The sequence below is a fragment of the Phyllostomus discolor genome, chromosome 2 (genome assembly GCF_004126475.2).
Source record: "Phyllostomus discolor isolate MPI-MPIP mPhyDis1 chromosome 2, mPhyDis1.pri.v3, whole genome shotgun sequence".
Classification (NCBI taxonomy): Eukaryota; Metazoa; Chordata; class Mammalia; order Chiroptera; family Phyllostomidae; genus Phyllostomus; species Phyllostomus discolor.
Genome location: NC_040904.2, coordinates 61703169 through 61725895, shown reverse-complemented (window position 1 = coordinate 61725895; position 22727 = coordinate 61703169). Strand labels below are relative to the sequence as shown.

The following is a 22727-nucleotide window of genomic DNA, read 5'->3' as shown; positions in this document are numbered from 1 at the left end:
AGTGATAAATCTTTTTCCTTAGTCAAAATTCTGGTAGCAAAATTGAATGTAAAACAGTTTCTGCTTTTTAGTATGAGAATTGTAATCATATATGCTATACTTTTTTTCTTTTATGTACTGCATCTTACAGTTTGTCACAGGTCTTTGACAGTAGGGTTGACTATAATAAGAACAGTGTGTCATTCATATTCAGTGATACAATATTAAAGAAGTCAGAAGACTTGAGCTACTAAGTTATGATTTCACCAATACCTTTTTCTTTAGGTTAGATTCTAATGTAAAGAATTATCATGGAAGGACAGTTAGAAGATTTTTCTTTTTCCTGGTTGTATGTTAGTTATCTTCATCTTTGAAATTTTCAAGAGATGTGAAAATTTTTAGGGAGAAGTTGAGTTTTATCTAAATGTCATACCTATTCATTTCTTTGTGATGTCAGCATTATGATGACACATTTAAAAGTGCCATTGCTGATCCCCTGCCTGAAATTGGAGTGGAGAAAACAGAAAGGTGATACTAAGGCTTTTAATTATTATTTTCTTTCAGCATTGGTTCACTGAACTACCACCTGTGTTAACATTTGAATTGTCAAGATTTGAATTTAATCAGGCATTGGGAAGACCAGAAAAAATTCACAACAAATTAGAATTTCCTCAAGTTTTATATCTGGACAGGTATGGTTTGGTATACATCATGACTTGGTTTTGAAACAGTAACCAAGTGAAGAATTACTGTGCTTAGAGAAGAATTTTGCTTAATTTCCTTAGAATTAATCTTTACTTTTTGCATAATATATCAAGTAACATTTGTCAAGAAAAATGTAGTTCTTTTCTACTTAATAAGGTATAGTTACTGTAAATAATGTTATAAGGAAGTTTTTTGTTTTTTTAATTTAATCTTTTTAAATATATTTTATTGATTATGCTATTATAGTTGACCCATTTCCCCCTTCACACCCCTGTACCCTGCACACCCTCTCCCACCCACATTCCCCCCTTTAGTTCATGTCCATGTGTCATAGGAAGTTTTTTAAAAGACTTTCTTATATCATAATTCTGTCAGAATTTTCAAAAATACTATTTTGTATCCTCTGATATTTTGTTAATTTTGAATGAGTTGGTCTTCTATGGTATTGTATCTACTCCCATGACACTTAGAAATACTGATGATTGCTACTTTTCCTGATAGATATATGCACAGAAACAGAGAAATAACAAGAATTAAGAGAGAAGAGATCAAGAGACTGAAAGATTACCTTACAGTGTTACAACAAAGACTAGAAAGGTATTGTAAATTTTACAGAATTATAAGCTAACTATAGAAATTCATTTTTTAGAGATTATCTAGAATCTTTATTTTACATTTTTCTTGAGTAATATATGATTCTGGGAGTTGATAATCATCCTGAACAGATATATTTACTAATATAGTTTAGTTTTGAATTGTTACAAACTTAAAATAATTTATAGTTGGCCTTAGAAGATTATTTTAGTATTTAAAATTAAATATTGTCACCAACAACAAATAAAGCTTATGGTGCTAAAAATAGCTATAAAGACAAACTAATTTACAATTGAGGTTTATTCTTTCATGAGACTAATTTGACACTTGAAATTTTCATTATCACAAGGGGTGACTGAGTTTTCCTTCTTGACACAGAAGATACAAAGTCAAAGGCCTAGCGGGCCTCATCGAGTTTTTATAAAGAATGGAACCAAGTCAAATATAAGTGGTGGGTGAGGAGCGCCTAGAGAGCAGCTGATGGAGAGGGAGCGGCTGCCATCCACACTAGCGGGTGGTGTCTTACAAATATCATCTCAAGATCATCCAGCGTGTCAGATTGTTTGGCTTCTCCAGAAGAAGCCAAAATCTAGGCTGATGTTCTGTATTGTAGATTACAAATCCACAGGCTGAAATGTGGCCTGAGAGATGCCAGTTTGCAACCTCTGATCTAATCTTTGTTCCCTTGTTTTACTGTTAATTTGAAAATTAATACCCTAAAACATTTTTGTAGAAAAATAATGTATATTTCAATAAGTATTTTTCTTGAAAGGTATGTGTAATTATATTGAAATATAATCAGAGGTAAAAAAAGGAGGAAGATAATATTAGTCACCATGAAACCAGATGACAGATCTAAAAATAAAAATAGTCTCAGGGGATGAAACTGTCAGTTTTCATTTTCCTATTGGGTTACAAGTTAGAGCAGCCATTTAAAATTCGGTAAAGTGTATATACACATTCAGTCTTAATCAGCTTTGAGTCCTTTTCTTTGGAGACCATTTAATTTATTTCTTAAATGTGTTTTTAGTCTTCCTGTCTTCATCTGGTCATTAATTTTATTGTTAAGAAAGATTCATTGTTTTATAAAAAACATTTAAAAAACAAATTTGCTTTAAATATAAATTAAAGCATTCATACATTTTATGGTTAACAGATATTTAAGCTATGGTTCAGGTCCCAAACGATTTCCATTGGTAGATGTCCTACAGTATGCGTTGGAATTTGCCTCAAGTAAACCTGTTTGCACTTCTCCTGTTGAAGATATTGATGCTAGTTCCCCATCTAGTGGTCCCATTCCATCACAGGCATTACCAAGGTAAAAAGTCTTTTTGGAACAAAATACAGCTGTGCAATCTGTATTACTTGATGTCATTGATGCCTTTTGAAGAAGGTTTTATATGCATGTTGTGATTGATTTTAATGAACCCTAAAATGATTAGATACACGTAGAACATTGTGCCTTCTGTGTGCTTTCTTATTTCATCATTTCAATAGATTTTCTGGTTATGGATTGAATTTTTTGTATTTTTTCTGTTCATAGTTATACTTTAGGTTGTTTTAGTATGTTATCTGTTTCAACCTTTTATCCATAATAATACTGTTAAATTAGAATTTTCTTCTGTAATGTAGGCTGGTGTTAGCAAGGGAAGGTCTTGGTAATTTTGGTACACATAAGATTTGTTGTCATTTTTTAAGTAAATAAGATCAAGTGATTTTTACTATAAAGCCACAGTTTCTTACATATAATAAAGTAGTCTTTGTATATTAAGGATATCATTAGGATATTAAATTAATCCACATCTCTATTTTGAAGATCTTTTCTTTTTGAAATTATAAGCCAGTTTAATGCAGTGTATTAGGCACAGTCTTTGTCCAGAGCTTCAGTTTGGAAAATTTAATATTTTCTGCTTTAAAAATGCAGCACAACAGAACAACAGGGAGCTCCTTCTTCAGAATTGCCAAGCACATCACCGGCATCAATAGGTGCCATGTCATCGAGATTGGTAATTCACAAACCGTTCACTCAGTCTCGGATACCTCCAGACTTGCCCATGCATCCAGCACCAAGGCACATTACAGAAGAAGAACTTTCTGTGCTAGAAAGCTGTTTACATCGCTGGAGGACAGAAATAGAAAATGACACTAGAGGTAAAAAGGTTTTCATAACATAGTCACTATTGCCTCATGGATATGTATAAAGATACATTTGGAAAATGGAAATTGCTCTGGATTATATATGTAAATATTATAAAGTATTTTCTTCTAGAAAGGGTTTTCTAAAAGATAAACTAGTCTGGCTCCCCATTTTTACAATCTTAATATCAGGTTCAGAGAGACCAAAAGGTTCTCCCTGGATTACTTAGCTGATTAATGCCATAACAGATGGTCTGATTTTCTCGTTTAGTGCTCTAAATTTATATCAAACTGATATTCACAGCTACTCCATTGGTGAAACATCATACAACATTGTATCTTGTACATATAAATTATGTTTACCCTGATGTTTACACAGTGCGTTTAAGTGATAAAAATGTTCTTTAGGCCTAAAAATCAGAAAAGTGAATTTTAATTTTTAGTCTGCTCTAATGAGATTTCCAACTATGAGCACAGTGCCAGCCTGTGATGAGTTTCAACTGGCATGTAGCAAAGTAAGAAAAAGGACAGTGCCCTATGGGGGAGGGGGCTGCGCATGTGTGTGCTGGTGTTAAGTTGCCATCTGTCCTTTCTTGGAAGGAACTCTCCTTTATTCTGAAGTGATTTCCTTCCTACTTCACTATTATTCAGATTTTTTTTTTTAATGAAGTGATGTTAATATTTTATGGTAGGTTTTATTGTAATTTTTTTCTTATATATCAAAAATATAATGCCCTATTACTGCCCCCAGTTTTATCCTAATACTAGGATTTTTAAAATTAAAGATTTAAATTTAAAAATAGCTACTGTTGGAACTATATTAAACAATATCAATTATTACATTTGTGTGCCCCACTTGGTGGTTTATAGACAATATATAAATACAGAGCAGTCCTAATTTAATAGTGAACAAATAGGATACAGTGATGACTAACAGCATTAGTAACTGTAAAGATTTCTCTTAATATTTTTCATATATAAGGGATTTTTTATATTTAAATTTAGTAGCATAATAATTAAGCACATAGGTTTCCCTGAACACTGTGCTAGCAGGTTTGGCATAATTTTCTACTGGACTTGGATTGTGTTTGTTTTACAAGATTACATTCAGAAGGTGCAAGCTAGGAAGCTTTTGACACCAAGGTAGCAGCATTAAGGCAGGAAAGAAATGAAGAGATTTGAAATAGTCTTTAGAGACTATTAATAGTAGTAGACCATTGATGAGGGGTGAGTGGCAGAAATCAAGGATGATTTTCATAGTCATTCCTAATGGTGTGAATAACTAAATAGATAGAATGCACTTTAGAAAACGGCAGACTGGTGGGTGAGCAGGTCTCTACCTCCAGGGAGGAAGTAGGAATATGATGAGTCCACTCTTGGCCATTTTAAATGTTTAAGGAGCTTGGGAGACATTCATGTGATAAGATGTGGACCTATAATAATACAGATCAGGTAAGAAGATTTTCCAGGACTCTTTACTCTTTTATTTATCCCTGTTAATATTAGTTGTTAGCATTATTTTTTAAACCATTGTGTAGTATTCCGACACATGAGCATGTTGTAATTTATTTAATATTTCTGTTGATACTGCAAATAGTGCTGGCCTTCTGCGTTCATGTTTACGCACTTTTATTAGTATTATATATTCTTAAAAGTGCCATTTCTGTTCCAAAGTGTATATAATTTTAAATTTGACTATTTTAAAATTGTCCCCCCAAAATATTGAACCAGTTTACATTTCTAACGGTGTGAGAGAGCTTGTCTCTCAACCTCCTCCCTAGCCCTGGGCACTTTTTAGTCTGGTAGCCTGTTAGTTGGGGGAAGAAATGGTATTTTGGTGTCTTACATTTCCTTAACTATGAGTGCAGCTTTGTTTTTCTGTAAATTTTAGTGGCATCTTCCCATTTTTATATAGAACCATTTGCCTTTGTCTTTCTCTTGCTGCTTAATAGAAACTGATGTTTACAGGTATCAACTTGGTGCCTGAAGTGTGTGCTGCAGATATTGTTTCCCCTGCTTGTCTCTGGCATTTGACTTCCTTTATGTTGGGTTTGCTTTTTTTTAAAAATGTAGATTTTCTTAAGCTTGGGGAGGGAGTCTTATCTTTTCCTTTGTGGTTCCTTGATTTTCTGTCAGGATTAGGAATGCCTTTTCCCACTCTAAAGTTACTAATACTTTTTTGTAGTCTTTTATTGTTTGTTCCTGATTCTTTCCAACAGATTCAGACTATAAGTGTAGTTATGCCATTATATTATAATTAACCATTTTCCTATTGATAGATATTAAGGTTGTCTCTAGTTTTTTAATTATATGGGCAGTGTAAGCTGTGAACATCCCTGTATCTGAATAATTTTGTAGGATAGATTACTACTGGACATATAAATAATGAGTAATGGGATTCTCAGACTTTATTTCCATTGGTGATTATAGTGGATTTTTATTCAATTATGTGTCTATATAGGATAAGTGGTAAAGTTATTTAAGTTTGAAGTTTTTCTGTTTTACATAAACAGGTAAGGGGTTTTAATTTTAATTTTCATTGAAACCTTTTTTATGTATATGAATGAGGTTTAGTTTTACTGGTTCTGCACATTTTCTAAAACAACCATATTGTTTTCTTAACTATGAACTTGTGCTGTATCTTTTATTAAGGAGAACTATATATATTTATTTTTATACAGACTCCAAATAATAGTGATTTACTGTTTTAGGAATTTTTTTTTATTCTCCTAACATAATGGTAGGAAAACCTTTCATTTCTGCCTTATGAATCTCACTAGAAACATACTTGATCTTAATCAGTAAATGACATCTTCTGTCCTTAGATTTGCAGGAAAGCATATCCAGAATCCATCGAACAATTGAGCTAATGTACTCTGACAAATCTATGATCCAAGTAAGTTAAACTTTGAACTAGTAAGCATTAAAAAAATTATTTACATATTTTTATTTATCTTTATCTTAACCAAATTTTTCTTAGATGTCTTGTGATAAAATTGCTGAACTTAAGCCGTATTAGTATTTCCCCAATCGTATTATATTCTTATACTGCATTTATTGCTTACTCTTTTTATTACTTTATAATAAAATTTATCAGAATTTTCTTAATATTTAAAATAAAATCACAATAATTATAAAATTAAAGATATTAAGATTATGGGAAATAGTATAGGGCTCAATTACATTTTAAGTTCTGGTATACTATAATAAGCCACTTTAAAACTCAGCCATCAGTTTATAATTGTGAAGATTTAGAGAAATTATGTGCTATATGTAAAAATATTCATAAGTTCTTTGTTCAGAAGTAATAACTGAAATAGATCAACAAATACATGATCAATATTTTGAAAATCATCCTGTTTACACACCTGTCTGCTTTCCATGTCTTTAGCTTATCTTCTCCTTCTTTTATTATTTCATTTTTTTTCAAACTTTTAATCTCAGCCCATTTTCTCTTGATAAGAAATACATACTCCTATGGTGTCCTCTAGTAACATGGTTTGTGGGTTTCATGGAATGTGTTACAATAGAGTACTAGACTGCCATTTAAATCCCTTCTGTTTTAATATTCAGGTTCCATATCGCTTACATGCTGTTTTGGTTCATGAAGGCCAAGCTAATGCCGGGCACTACTGGGCATACATCTTTGATCATCGTGAAAATAGGTGGATGAAGTACAATGATATTGCTGTGACAAAATCATCATGGGAAGAGCTAGTGAGGGACTCTTTTGGTGGTTATAGAAATGCCAGCGCATACTGTTTAATGTACATAAATGATAAGGCACAATTCTTAATACAAGGTAAGAATATGAAATATATAGGGTGGTATATATTTTTAAATAAGTAGCCCTTTTGTGTGACTCCGGTCTCTGGCATAGTAAGGTATAATTCACCCAGAGGGTGATGGATATGATCAGAAAGTACTGTTGGGTTATTGTGAGTAAACTGGAATGAAAAAGTAATTATGACCAGGGCTGAAAATTGGAATATATTTTGCATTCAAAGTGAACTACTTATTAACTATTATAAAACGTAAATCTCATGGGTTTCTCCTTTCTTAAAATCCTTTAACGACTATATCACACATTGACCCGTGTTCAGGTTCCTCGCCTGACTTACAAGACCTCCATTTTCTGGCCCTTGATGGTCTCTCCAGCCTCATTTGTGATCATTGTCCATTTCAAACTGACATTTGAAATTCTCGTTGCATTCTGCTCACACCAAATCACTTCATTCATACATTTATGCATATATGTTCTTATGTTTTTTTTTTATTTTTTGCCAGTAATGTTCTTATTTCTTGCTTCTTTTGCCTGACTCCTCATCTGTCAAGATTCAACTTAAGTGTCATTTGCTCTGCCAAGTTTTCTTTACCTGCCCAAAAGCAACCATCCTTGTGTCCTCGTGATGTGCCTCCATCAGGCCCCTGCTGTGTGTTGGAATTGTGTGCTGGCTGTTCTTTCCCACTTCACTTTTATCTGCTCAAAGCCAGGGACCATGTCATAACATGTCTTAATCTTTTTTAATTTTTACATTCTAATACAGGTTTTCCATGTGGAAAATACTTAATAAAGTTTTGTCAAAACTGATAAAATTAACTTTCCTATTATACTTGATCATTCAGCAAAACTAGCTAGGCAATCCACTTGTGACTGAAAGCCAAAATTTATTTTGTGTGTATGGAATAGAAGTTGACTCTTTGAAATGATATTTATGCAGTGCTTTAAAAAATCTTATGCTGATTAGTTTTCAAATTGCATATTGCTATACTTAACTGCCTCAGATGAAAAAGAATTTTTAGTTCTAATTTGAGCTTAATAAGTTCATGAGTTATTTCTTCTCATTTTGTGATAGGTTTTACTTCATGAATAATTAGAAATCTGGTATTTTAACAGATAAAGTAGTACTACATCAGTGTTTGAGTAACAATTTCGGCTTTATATCTTGTTATATTTTTTTACCATTCAGATTAAAAATGAAATCTGAGACCATTACCTATAATGGAGTATGAACTATTTGCATCATAGTTTTTCTGAGCATTTGTTTGAGTTTTCTTTTAATTTTTAGGTAATAATTAATTTGCTAAATGGTAAAAATTCGCACTTGAAATCCCATTTGAAATGTATTCTATTTTGAGCTTTGCATTTTCCATTTAATTCTTAATTTTATATTAGTTTTTGAAATATAATTTGCAGAGGAGTTTAATAAAGAAACTGGGCAGGCCCTTGTTGGAATAGAAACATTACCGCCAGATTTAAGAGATTTTGTTGAGGAAGACAACCAGCGATTTGAAAAAGAACTGGAGGAATGGGATGCACAACTTGCCCAGAAGGCTTTGCAGGAAAAACTCTTAGCATCTCAGAAACTGAGGGATTCGGAGCCTTCTGTAAGAACAGGTTAGTTCATTTTATTAAATTGTGTTTTATTTCCAGTAACATTTATTATCGATATTTTATTAAAAATAAGATGCTTGTTGAGTAAAAAACAAACTTTATCTTAAAAGTATAAGGAGCTAGTAAAAATGATCTGAAACTCCATCACTCAGAGATACCCACAGGTCATAATTTAGTTTACCCATTTGTGAGACACCACCATGCACCCAGACAGTTAGTTGATCCTTCAACAAGGTAGGGTGGGGTGCCAACTGCCTCTGCAGGAAAAAATCCTCATATGCTCTTATAGCTTTTTCATGTTAAAAGAGGTGATTTTGCAGACTCTTCCCTCTACCTACCCTGTCTCTGTAATTGGGCTTGATCCTTCTTGGCAGGAAGCATGAAAAAGCTGTTGGAACCAAAATTAACACAAACCAGTTTATTAAAACTGTCAATAAAATGAACTCTAGTGATTTTATATTTGGGCAAAGTAACACTACTCCATATATATTTTGAGTATACTTAAATAAAATATATATACTTGTTTCATAATTCTTAAAACAAAATTAGCCAAAGCTAAATATTTTTTAAGTATAAGTGTGTATAGACCTATAAAACAAAAAACAATAAATGTATAAAAATACACTTTAAAATAGCATTTTAAAATTAGCTGATGAAATCAATAAAATATTTAATGTAAACACTATACAAAAATAAAGAAAATATGTTCTAGCAAAATTGAAAATAGAATGTATTCTGACTTTTTTAAGATTAATTTCACCATCACTGAATTGTTTTAGGACAACATATTTCCTACTGTAGAAAAAGTGCTATTTCTCTAGTAGTTTGGAAATGAGAAGAGATAAACACATTTTTTTCACACTCATTTGTCTCTTTTTTTATAACTCTGAATGGATCTTTTTGAATGACCTTTATTTTTTTTTTGCAAGGTCTGCATGTTTAGTTTTTAGTTGTTTATTAATTGTTTTAGGTATTTGTTTAATTTCTTTTACCGACAGATTCCCATTCAGCATTATTTAGGTGGGTTTTAGCATTGTCTTTTGAACTTTAGAAGGCATTATTCTTTCAGTGGGAGATTCACAATACCACAGTACGCTCTTGTGACCGATACAGGTACGCATGGCTCTATTCCGACTTGTAACTTATTATATAAATTGAGTAATTGAGTCTTTGATATTAAAAGGCACTGATTTAGAACTTTTAAAAGACCAAGATAACGGTATAATAGCAGCAAAGATACTAACGTTTGGTACGTAAATGCAGCACAGAATATCTGAACGGCTCTTTCATCCAGCGAGCTCTCCCATCTTGAGCAAGACTGTGCTTTCTTTCCAAGCATCAAGTGCCACTGTGTGGACCAGGTTTTGCAACAACTCAATGTAATTACAGTGATTTTGTCCTCTTTGGTAGGAAATGACATAGCTCAGCAGCTATCGAGAGGCTTCTGTGCTCAAATCACAGTGTAGAACCACATTGTATTTTATTTCAATTTCAGGCAATTCCTTCCCTTCGTGACTTCCTTCCTTGTCTTCTCTACCTACCCTTCCCAAGTCACTCTCCTGAAATTGCACAAGGGATAGCTACTGCATCGTTCTTCCCTTAACTTTTCCATACCCCCTTTGCATTGGGCTATTCACATTAGTCGTGGAATAATGGAGCTACATAATTGGTGTAAGTGGTGGTGGTACTTAAGGACTCAGATAAAGGTGAATTCTTCATTCATTGGTTAAGCTGAAACTCTGTTCTTGGTTCACCTATACTTTATGGAACAAAAAATATTAAATTCTGTAGTCTTTTTCATCTGGCATATTTCTCACAAGACTCTCTAAATTTACAGACTTAACACATTTTATTTCTACCAAGTCAAGCTAATACATATTCCCACACAAGTGGCCAATATTAATTCCTATCAGACAGGGCTCGCCAACTTTGCCCCAGCGTTTACGTTTTTCACCTTCTGTTTTCTCTGAATAGAAGAACTGTTATCCTGATTAGTGCATTCTACCATACATTTCATATGCTGTTTTGTAATTTTAAAAAATTAGTAGTAGGTATCTTCATATATTTTTATTTTTCTCCTTTTAGTATTAAAAAAAACTTGAAAAAATGGAAATATTTCAGAGAGGAACTAGAATAACTAAAAAATAAAGAGACTGAAATGGTCAGTTCACATATAACTGTTCCAGACTGGGTTTTTAGAAAGCAGTGGCAATACTGTCTTAATAGGAAACATTGTGTCCTCCGTGGAAATGCTAGAAATATGCAATTTGTTTGAATTAATGGAAAGGAATGTGCTAACCATCAATTTGGGATGTGAGATTATTGTTTAAAAGATTGGTTTCTGTTAACTGTCTACATATCATATCTACATATCTTAACTGTAGACTGTCTACATATCTTAATATGATCTTACATATCATATTAAGAAATTCATCCTGTGTTGCAGAGGAATTTAAGATATCACAGTTGAATAAAGAACTTATTACAATGTTTTTGGAACCACTTATCTACTATTTTTAGTAGACAAACTTTACTTTAATGACCATGTCATCTTTTCCCTATTTCTACTCACAGTTTTTTTACTAATTTGTTTAATTTTATATATTACTTTCAGAATATCAAAGAAAACCTGTATTTAAGGTCTCTCGGTGTGCCCTAGGATTGAGTGACTAGTGAAGTTATACAAGAAAATTATGCTGATAAAATCCATCAGAGTGATTTTCTTCCCTCCCTACAAATGTTGTCAGTAAAAGTGTAACCTAAGAGCTATTAAAATCCAATTTCTTCTGAGTGATATTCCAATAAGAATATAACTTACATAGTATTGATTAAGTCAGTATTTTGTTCTTCTTCTGCTAACATGTGAAATCCATAAGCATCACTTCTCTAGTATCATTCATATGCTTATTGCAACAAAGTAGTAAATGATGGGAAAGTATTATTTGATTTATCTCATGCTACCTCCCTAACCAGCTCAATGTGAAGGACAGCTTACCTGGACCTTTGTGTTTGGAGATACAACCAATAGTTCCTTGTTATAGGTATATGCATCAGAATTGCCTGGGGGGTTTCTTCTGAGTATAAATAGCATAACCCACCTAATACTTATACTTATCCCAGACTTAGGGGATAAGTCTGATCCCTAAGATGTATTGGGATCAGAATCTCTGAAGGAAGGATCCAGAATATATATAATTTTTTATAAGATACTCAGATGAGTCAAGGTGTACCACAGGTTAAGGCCATCAACTATATTTATAAAGAAATTAATCTGAAGGAGAGAAGAGCTATGCCTGAATTATTATTTTACTTGTGTTAACTCCTATTTTACTAAAAAAAAATTTGAAGTCTTACAACATATATAGCATACTCAAATTTAATTAGAAAAATGAAACAAAAAAAGACCGTAAAAATGGATAACATTGTATGAAATGTGTACCATAAGGTTTCATAAATTTGTCTAGCGGTGTCATGCAGAATTGGCCATGGGACTTTCCTACAAATAACTACCTAAAAATTAAAAGTAAGCAAATGTCCCAGGAAAGTCCAGCTTATTTCTAAGAGTAAGACCTGGTACAAGGAGCAGCATTCTTAGTATTCTCACATTCCTTTAAACTGGGACTGTGTGATGTTCCTATTTAAATCTTTAGAATCTAGCACAATAATGACATATAGTAGATGCCCTTCCCATGTTTTTTTAATTAAATTCATTGCCTATGGAGATTTCAGTAATGAGTTTCCTCAGGGTGATCCTCAGTATATGGGAATGCCAACATTTTATATGTATAGCCAAAATTATTATACATTGTGGGGGAAGTAGGCTAAAAATGTGTGGTATAGATATAGCTCTGTCCTGGGTAAATTTTAGGTTTAACTAGTTTTTAAGCCTCTAAACCAACCCCCCTTGGGATATCAAGTTGTAATTGTTTTTTATCTGACAACATTCAGCTACCTGAGGCAGATTCAGAAAAGAGAAAAGGTTGGTTTCATTCAGGGTCAGGGATTTTTGTCAGGTAGGTGTGGAAAAGGATGCTGTGGCCAGAAGAACAACTAGTGTGCTCTCTTTGGAAACCTAGTCCAGGATTGTCATACAAACCAAATCCATGGGGTTTTTTTCTTTTGGTAGAATGCTAGTGGTTTTCCAAAATGAGATTTTCATACTTAAGGCATAAAAATTTACTATGAATCCTGTATTATAAACTATAATGGGTACTTTCTTCAGTAATTCTTTATTACTTTTGGATTCTTTTTTTTTTTTTTTTTGTAAAGTCTGGGGGAAGTGGTGTGTGCTGAAGAATATATCACTTTCTGTAGAGTAGTAAAATTGATTGCCTAACTTTGAACGAGAAGTAAATACTAGAGTCATCGTAGTATAGATACTCTGATTTTATTAGCCATACAATTGATTCTTTTCTCATGAAGGACAAGCAGGTGAACCAGAATATCTAGAGCAGCCATCAAGAAGTGATTTCTCAAAGCACTTGAAAGAAGAAACTATTCAAGTAATTACCAAGGCATCAAATGATCATGAAGATAAAAGTCCTGAAACAGTTTTGCAGTCGGTAAGAACTTTTCTTTTAGCCTCAGATCGTAGCCTTGTGCACAAAAGGCCCCTCCCACCCCCCACCCATGGTGGAGACTGTGGAGGAGATGGACCGGGAGTCGGGCAAAGGGGCCGAGGGCCAGCTCCTCCATCCGCAGGAACAGTGCCTGGGTGTCACCCGACTCCCAGGCTGTTGTTTTCTCAGCTGTAATTTAAAAAATGATTCTTTTTAAAAATGAGTTTCTATCTTCCTGTTACAGGATTATGGAAAATTACAATCATAGACTAAATTAGTTATTTGGGAACTTAAAAAGAGAACCAGAACATTAGCATTACAAGTTGACCCTTGCACAGCTTTGGGGTTAGGGCCACCAGCCCTCCAAGCAGTTAAAAATCCACATATAACTAACTTTCAACTCTTCACAAGTCTAACTGGTAATATACACAGTCAATTAACAAATATTTCATGTTATATGATTATATGCTATATTCTTACAATAAAATACACTAGAGAAAAGAAAACACTATTGAGAAAATAATAAGGAAGAGAAACTACATTTACAGTATTTGTTGAAAAACAATCCACGTGTAAGTGGACCTGGACAGTTCAAAGCCGTGTTGTTCAAGGGCCAACTGTATTTCTCCTGTCCCTCAGGCTCCCTCCATCTCTAGTCTTACTACATTGGAGTAGCTGGGAATAAGGTATAATGTTGCATGCAATGTGTTTAGTAATAAAATACTAGATACCCCAAGTTAGAGTAGTATTAGGACAAATATCTTGCAATATGATTTATGCATATTTCAATAGTATCAAATTCAAACATTGTCATAATTGTCATTGTAAATCTGTTGGTAGTTCTCAGTTGTGTGTTTTTATAACAGTAAATTGAGCACATCTGTACTGCACTATGTTTTCAATGAATATGACATTCTGGGAGATGTTATTTCAAGAATATGGTATTAAAAAGCCTTTAGTTGCTGTAGACTTATTTTATTAGCACAAGCAGCTCTAACGCAGGTTTCATGATAGCTTCAGATACTTTAGTATTTGGAGATTCCCCTTCTGGAGAACTAAAGAGAACAGGAAGTACAATTTTTTACAGTTTTCTACTTAATATGTGAACTTAATTCAAACAATAACCTGCTAAATGCACTGAGGTCTTTAATATAAGACCTCAAGTAACCAAAATGTCCAATTAATAGGGTATTGTGTTATGTTTTGATGAATGAAATAATCAGAATTACTTTTCTTCATTTTTCTGTTTGAGTAACTTGGATTATATATCATCTTGCTATAAAAAAGTGTATTAATAAAATTTTTTGACCTATCCAAATTTTGCAAATGCTGTATAGACTCTAAATGAGCTTGAGATGAACACTTGCTAACAATCAAGTGCTTGTTGGAAAATGCTTCTTTCAGTATATCTAGATGTCTGATTCTCAAGGGATGGTAGGATAGGAAAACTGAGGGAGGGAAAGAGGGTGGAGAAGTAGGTAAAAGGTGAAGTATGCAAAGTCTTGCATATTTTTGCAAGAAATAAAAAAATTAATTTTCCAGGGCCTTTGCTAATTAGGATATTAATTTGTTAGGGTTTATGTTCTGGGTAATAAATATAATTCTTTACACTGGTATCAGAAAGCCAAAAAAGCATTACCTAAGTTAACATAGAATCATGACTCTTTGTTTGTTGTTTGTTTGGCTAATCATGTGTAATTTAAATTTACAAAAATCAACACTTAAGTTTTGATTGCATATTTATTAATAAGGATATCACCTTATAAGCTAGCAACCTACTGCTTCACCTTTACTTGAGAAAAGAGGATAGCAAGGAGAGAATACAACAGACAGCTAACATGAATTTTTTTCCATTTGGCTCATCTTCTGTGACAGCACCAACATTTGGCCCTATTGTCTCTATAAACCCTGCAGCCTGTCTAAGAATACATTAATCATGGCCGCCTGAAGCAGCCTGTGTTCTTCGTCTCATGGCCAGGTGCTTAGAATCATGGTAACCACTACTGGGTTTTCTCATTTAAAGGTATACTTTAAAAACTAAATTGCATAGATGAAGAGTCTTCAGACTTTGAAATTAAGTAGTCCTGATTTTTTAATATTTATTTTACTTCTTATTAGCTATGCAAATTTGAACAAGTTGCTTAATTTCTCTAAACCTCAAGTTTCTTTTACATAAAATGGAGGTGATTATGGGATTATTTCAGATCATTTTTAAAAAATGCTTCACATATCGTATAGGCACTCAGTTGCTGTTAGTGTCCTTTTAATGTTTAAATACTAACCATTTCACAAATATGCAATATATTGAGCTCCAACCTTAGTATAAAAAGAAATCCCTGGAAAGCTTAGAATTTCAGAAAGTATACAGAGATACTCTTCAAATGTTGAAATAGTTTTCCTTTTAGAGAATGTCCTTAAATTTAAATAAAATATTTTAGGAAACTTGAAATGTATAAAAAGTGGACTCTGAGAAAGAATCATGCATAGTCCCACTATCTAAAGTTAAACACTATGAATATGTTAGTGTGTTTTCTGTCATTCTTATTTTTATATACAGGTTTGGAAATCATAGTTAAGTTACTACTACATATAAAATTGCATATCTTAATTTTCTAATCACTTACCATTATAACCTAACCATTTCCCCATGTTATAAACTTTTTAAACAGCATTTAAAGGTTGAGTATTATTCCATTGAGTGATTAAATTCTTGTTTACTTACCTATTCCCTCATTGTGTATTCAGTTCTACTTTTACATTATTTTAAATAGGCTGCTAGAAATGAAACTTTTTTCATATTTTAGGTTATTTCTTTAGCTTCCCCATAGTTGAATTATGGGATAAAAAGTGTGAGCATACTAAGGGGGCCACAAGGGATGCAGTTCTATAGCTTTCTAACCACTCTGTTATGTGACCACTTTTTAAAAAAAAAAATCATACATTTAATGGATTTCAGGCCCTCAATAAACATCATTGTATTTTAATTATTTTTGCAACTTTTAACTGAGGAACTTATTTTTAGCTCCTTCCAAATTTAGCCTTTGTTAAGGTGTTCTTACAGGCCCTCACAATAATTGAAAAAGATAAATATACATCTACTTTACTTCAGTGAACCCTTAAATTCTCTATATGAAAATTTTTAGGGTACCTTAGGATATCTAAACTTGAGAACAATTACTACAGAATGTTTACATGCAGCCCAAAGCTTCTTCCAACTTTCAACTTTCTCCCACATAATTAATCACTGTTATGCTGTTGAAACTCTTTTGTTTTAACTGGAAAGGTTTATAAAACATTAACTATTTTTCTAAGTGTAATTTTTTGTGCAAAGGGAGTGTGTTGTTTTATAAGGCTCAGTACTATAAGGAATACCTTTCCCAGTTGCTAGTTGCCTTATACTTATCTTCTCTTTTCTTAAGATGGTATGTTTTGGATTGCCTTTCTTGTGAGAAATATTTCATCACAAACTCCAGACAGATTTCTTAATTTACTTGCTTATGTTTCACCCTTGTGAATGTATACGTAGGATAATTATTATTCTCTCAAAATACTAGAATTAAAAATTCTTCATTAAATGCCAAGGGCCAAGCATATCTCCAAAGGATATTTGTGACGGTAATATCAGGTTAGAATTATTCAAACATAAGCAACTTTAAATAGCATAATAGTATAATAACATTAGTAACACCTGTCGTTTATAGACCAACGATCACGCACAGGTGTCAGGTTACCTGAATATTCTCTCTCATGACCATGGCAAATGTGCAGGTGGGTTATTTTCTCTTGAAACACTGAGGACTTAAATAAAGTAAGGAAACCTTTTCTAAAAAATGTTAGTTAAAAATATCATTTATTTGCCCTGGCTGGCGTAGCTCAGTGGATTGAGCGCGGGCTGGGAACCAAAGTGTCCCAGGTTCGATTCTCAGCCAGGGTACATGCTTGGGTTGCAGGCCATAACCCCCAGCAACCGCACATTGATGTTTCTCTCTCTCTCTCTCCCTCCCCCCCTCCCTCTCTCTCTCTCTCTCTCTCTCTCTCTCTCTCTCTCTCTCTCTCCGCTCCCCCTCCCCTCCCTCCCTAAAAATAAATAAATAAAATCTTAAAAATATATATCATTTATTTTAAAAGAAGTGCCAGTGTCGGCCATTAGTTTTATTTTATCTTTTAGCTAAATTCTTTCTGCTTATGTACTTCTGGAGAGTCAGAGTGTGTTCATATCCCTAAAATGTACTTATATTTTAAATAGAAACAAAACCCTTTATTTTATCTTATTAGAGTTTTCTGCTTATTTTATATTGAAACTAAAGTTTATCTTTGCTTAGAAAACTTTCATGGCACAATTTGAAATTACTCAATCAAAGCTGCACTGAAGCATTTTAGGTACTTTTGAAATTTGCTTATAGGTAAATAGTGAATATGCTAGTTATAAGTCTCTTCAGTAAAATTACATCTGAACAGTACTTTGAATAAGCTGTGTGAATCATTGTGAGTGGACTTTTCTGGATTTCAGGCTAGCTTCCACTCCGTTAGTGAGGATTAGTGAAATTTATAGAATTTGTTAAAGAAAAGGAGAAAACTGATTATGTTCTTTAAAATAGTACCACTTTTCAGCAGTTTTTTCAAAAACAATTCATTGGACACATGATGTAAATATATGGTATGAGGTCATAGGCTGTACAGAATGAGTTAAGCACAACAGAGTATGGATATTAAATAGATATACATTTGATTACTAGACAGGATAGAAAGGTAAAATCATAACAAAGAAAACCTGCATACTCTCCTGAGTTCAGAGAAGGTCATATGTTATTTTTATGGAGATATCAAGAAAGGCTTTATGAAGTTGTTAGAATGTTTTTAACAAATAAAATCCTTAGCTATGAGGATAGCAGTTGGAAGTACAACTCCGCCGTTTATTACTTTTAAGGATTTAGAGTCCAAGATGCCTTGTGGGGGGAGAAAAATGAAAACTTAATTTAGTGTTTGAGATGTAAAGGGAAAGCTGGAGATCTTGTATTATCACTTGATTAATGTATTTGCTTCTAATACTCAGTTTTAAGTGGTTTTATTTCATATTAAGCAAATGCAGGTATTTGTAAAAGACTTGAGAATCTGTGCACTTAAACTGGGTGCTTCGTTGTTCTCTTTTCTAATGTTCACACTAATGATTTTCTTCTGCAGAAACCTGAAGGTACTACAAGCCAACCACCTTGTAACCAGCAAGTTGTAGAGGTGGCGATTCCCCATGTAGGGAAATTTATGGTTGAGTCAAAGGAGGGGGGTTATGATGATGAGGTACTTTTGTCATGCCACTTGCACTTTTCCTACTTACTTTTTGCCACTTAATACAAGTACTTTGGGCATGGCTGCACCGTCTCACTTATTGTTTGTTGCTGCATAACATACAGCTTTGCCACCCCTGGTCTGAAAATACCTTACCAATTGCTCACAGAACTTCAAATTTCAAATGAAAATTTGAGCAGAAAGCTTGTGGTATTTTTCAAAATAACAATGTTATGTTTCTTAGTGTTAATTATTTTATGCCAACATAGGATTGGTTTACTCTCAGGTTGATAGATTAATATAAGGTTTGTTTAAAAAGCAAAAATTTTGAACATTTAAAAAATAATTTTTGTTTTTCTTTCTAGTTATACTTAATTATTTATTATAATCCTTTGCTCACCTTTTCCTGCCACAACATACATCCTAATTGCAAAGTGATGATTGATATTTTTGCTTCTGCAACCTCCACATGACTATGAATTGAATGATTCATCAACAGTTGCTGAATGACTGACCACCAGTGCTATACACACAGTGGGACCTCCATCCTATCCTTCCTACCTCTTAACTATTCATTCTCATCTACTTAGTTTTCTAACAGAATGCAGGCATTTTTGCTTCTCATGATACGTTTTTCTGGGAATCCAGATGAAAATGCACTGTCTCCTGGTCTCATCGTATTCTCCCCACTCCTCCACTTTCCTCTTAAGACTCTTACATTTTGATATTTTCCATATTTCAGGAGGGTCAGGAAATCTTCTGCATAACAATATAGAAGACCTTGAGTTCTATTATTTGTTAGTTTCTACTGGCTTAGATAAGAATTAAATCTTCTAGACTTACTTCAAGGTTTTAATTTAACTATTATATAAGACTTAAAATGTCTTTATGATTCTAAAATCAGAGGTGTCATAAAGATACAAGTTTTAGTATGTCAGTGTAAGAAAGTATGGCTATATGAGAATATGGCTATTCTCATAAAAAGCAGGTTTATGAGATAGGAACTGGTCAGAAGAATTTTTCTCAAGAACTTAATGTTATTGCAATTCTCATTATATAATCCAAAATAAATACTATGAGTTCAGTGACTCAGAGGTGATTGATGCAGTCTCTTGATAGCTGTAATATAATAGCTTCATAGTGCCTTGATTATTTCATTTTGCAGATATTTTACAATGTAAACAGCTAAGAATAGTAAGCTATATGAAAACAAAACTGTACTTAAGCATTTAGTACTTAATACCAATATGTTGTTCTAGTTAACTATTTTAATTCCATATTGGTACTTGAAAATTATGGAAATTATTGTTTTTAATAAAAATGCTAGTTCATTTATCAAACACCTTTGTGCTTGTTTTAAGGTGAGCCTTCTGGCATTAAAAAAAATAGAATTGTGCTTAATCATTTAACACTCTGTTTTGTGAAGTGCTTATGCTACCAGCAGAGTTTTGCTTTGTTTTTTAATTCACTGGAGTGGCGGTTTAACAGTGCATGTGCCTTGGAACTAAGTCCTATGGATACAGGGCTACTGCTTATGGATGTTTGGTTGTGCAGTTTTGCAAGGCTGCCTGGCCAATGGGCGGAAGTAGAGTTGAAGTGGAGTTTACACTGACTAAGCGCCCCAAGCCTTAATAAAGAGGCACCTTTTTAAATAAAAAGATTGTTGCTAGCTCTGTGTGGTTCTCTTACTCAGAGAGCAGCACATTTTTCTAATTTGTCAAGAAGGAAGGAGATGTCTTTTCAAAAGTCTTTGGTTCAGAGAAGATGCCTTTTTGCATTTTGCACAAAGGCACCATATAAATTACATGTGGCCCTGTATAGATGATTTTGAAATATACTTACATACATATTGGATCACATTTGCTATAAAAATGCAATATTTGATTATAAATAGAAGTAAAGGAATTCTAACCTGCATGTGAAGAAATTATTTTGGTTTTTTAAGTATTTTTATGTTACTCATTCAAAAACTCTTACTTTAAATCCCTGTGGCAGATCATGATGACACCGAACATGCAAGGTATTATCATGGCGATAGGTAAATCCAGAAGTGTATATGACAGGTGTGGCCCTGAAGCAGGGTTCTTTAAGGTACAATGAACATTTTCATTTTATTTTCTTACTTTTTAAATTAGACTTCTTAAAATGTTTTTCTTACTTGAATTCAATTTGATTTCCTGTATCATTTCTCCTTTCCTACCATAGCCATGGTCACCTGATGTTCTAATTGTGCATGAATCTAAGACTGATTATTTATTTCTTTTAATACAGATAATTCAACAAAAACAAAGCATTTTACCTGGGTTACCCTATGCACCTCTGATTTGTTAGCAGAAATTTGAATTGTGTTTTATGTTTTTATCATATTTGAAAGGAATAAAAGGTATTGATGAGCAAAACTAGGAACTGAGTAACTTTCCGAAAATAGTTTATTTTTCCTTCATTGGTAATACTATTAGTCAATCTTATAATATTTTTCTTTAATTTTATTATCACATGACACTAAATTGCTTTATTGGTTTGTTTGTGAAATGGTTCATTCATGTGTTATCTTTTTTTTCCTAGTCACTTACATTTTCTCCATGGTTAATTTTTGATATCCTAGTCACTTGAAGACCTGTGAGACCATTAAGCAGACGCATTGTTCCACGACTCAGTCTTTTTCTCCACTAAATCCAGATCCTTACAGTGTTTTCATTACAACAGTATTTGCTTTTACATATTTGAAAAATGAAAACACTGTGTATTTTGTCATTTTAGTTGGAGTAACCAAAAATCTACCAGAATTTTTCCACTCCTATCACCTTGTTAGTCTTTGTTTTTTCTATTAAAAAAAAAAAGCAGGGTTAAAGAGATATAATTCACTACAATAAGCACATGCTCCTTTTTTTTACATAAAAAATCTAAGTTTTCCTCTTAATTTTTTTGTACTCTGCCATCAGCAAACTCAGTCTTCAAAACACTGCTTATTTCCGGTATTTCTTTCAGTGTATAGTACAAAACAAAGGCCTTGTGCATAGTGGCCTATATCATTAAGCACTTTTTGACTTATTTGGATTAGCATGACCAACCATCCTGGTATGCCCAGTGCTGTGGGGAATTCTGGGAGACAGGCACCTTCAGTGATAAACTGTAGAAGTTCTGGCAAAATGTTCTCAGAATGAGCTAATCACCCTAACAAAGTTCTTTAAAAAAGGTTGAAAAGCTACTCTTTAAAAAAAAAAACTTTTATATTTAAAAATTTATCCTTACTCTTAGATAGTCTAAATTTGTTTTTTTTTTCTTAAAAAAACACTGAATATGTGTCTTCTAAAGTTTTCATCTATTTCTTGTGGAAAACTTATCTGTCGTTTACAGTGCCATTGTCATTTTGTATCAAGTTGGATATCTTAAATTGGAAGTCTCATTTTTATTAAAATAATCTCTGCATATATTTTAAAGAGCCCTCTAATTATACATGCTACAAACAACACTCACCACGTCCCCTTCCCCTGTGGAAACAACTTTTAATTATTTTATCTAGTCCTTTTGGCATTATTTCTATAACTTTATAACTAGAATGCTTGTTTCTGTTTGTTTGTTTTTGCGATTCTTAGTTTACACATTTTCTTTGAATTCCCTGCTATGGGATGTGAACAATGAGCCCTCTTTCTTATCCCAGGCCACATAGAGTTCCCATCCCTCCATCTGCACTGTCTGCCCCTGGCACATAAAATCTTGTCACATTGATTAAATCAGAATTCTTTGTATTATTTTTATATATGCTACTTGGGATTTAGCTAAGTTCTAAACATTATTATTTTACTTTGTTTAAACTGAGCTTTTATTTTCTTTGGAGTTTTGGTTTATTTTGGTTTGCTTAATTTTCTTTGTGTATCATGGTTTCACTTCTAACTCTCCACCATTTGCTTAAATCTCTTCTTATTCTGTTCTTTGTGAATTTTACCTTTTGGAGAAGTCTGCCTGGCCCATCATGTCCTGCACTGGTTTTCCTTTACCCCGAGATCTCTTTTCACCATCAACTGGGGGTGCTTTTTACATCTTGTCCTGTGTGCATTTTCTATATCTCATATATT

General features: G+C 33.0%; 1 protein-coding gene across 7 annotated transcripts in view; it reads left to right on the top strand.

Annotated features, from left to right (window-relative positions):
- USP25 (ubiquitin specific peptidase 25) overlaps window positions 1-22727 on the top strand; it is a 131954-nt gene that overhangs the window by 85371 nt on the left and 23856 nt on the right. For 3 of the 7 annotated variants that reach the window (XM_028504358.2, XM_036017918.1, XM_036017917.1), the window contains 10 exons: window positions 544-671; window positions 1186-1281; window positions 2435-2596; window positions 3203-3429; window positions 6240-6310; window positions 6988-7216; window positions 8612-8812; window positions 13232-13371; window positions 18550-18663; window positions 20647-20742. In XM_028504358.2, coding sequence (XP_028360159.2) covers window positions 544-671; window positions 1186-1281; window positions 2435-2596; window positions 3203-3429; window positions 6240-6310; window positions 6988-7216; window positions 8612-8812; window positions 13232-13371; window positions 18550-18663; window positions 20647-20742 — 1464 coding nt within the window. The remainder of the gene's footprint in view (window positions 1-543; window positions 672-1185; window positions 1282-2434; window positions 2597-3202; window positions 3430-6239; window positions 6311-6987; window positions 7217-8611; window positions 8813-13231; window positions 13372-18549; window positions 18664-20646; window positions 20743-22727) is intronic. The other 4 variants (XM_028504359.2, XM_036017920.1, XM_028504360.2 and 1 more) reach the window with 2 other exon arrangements.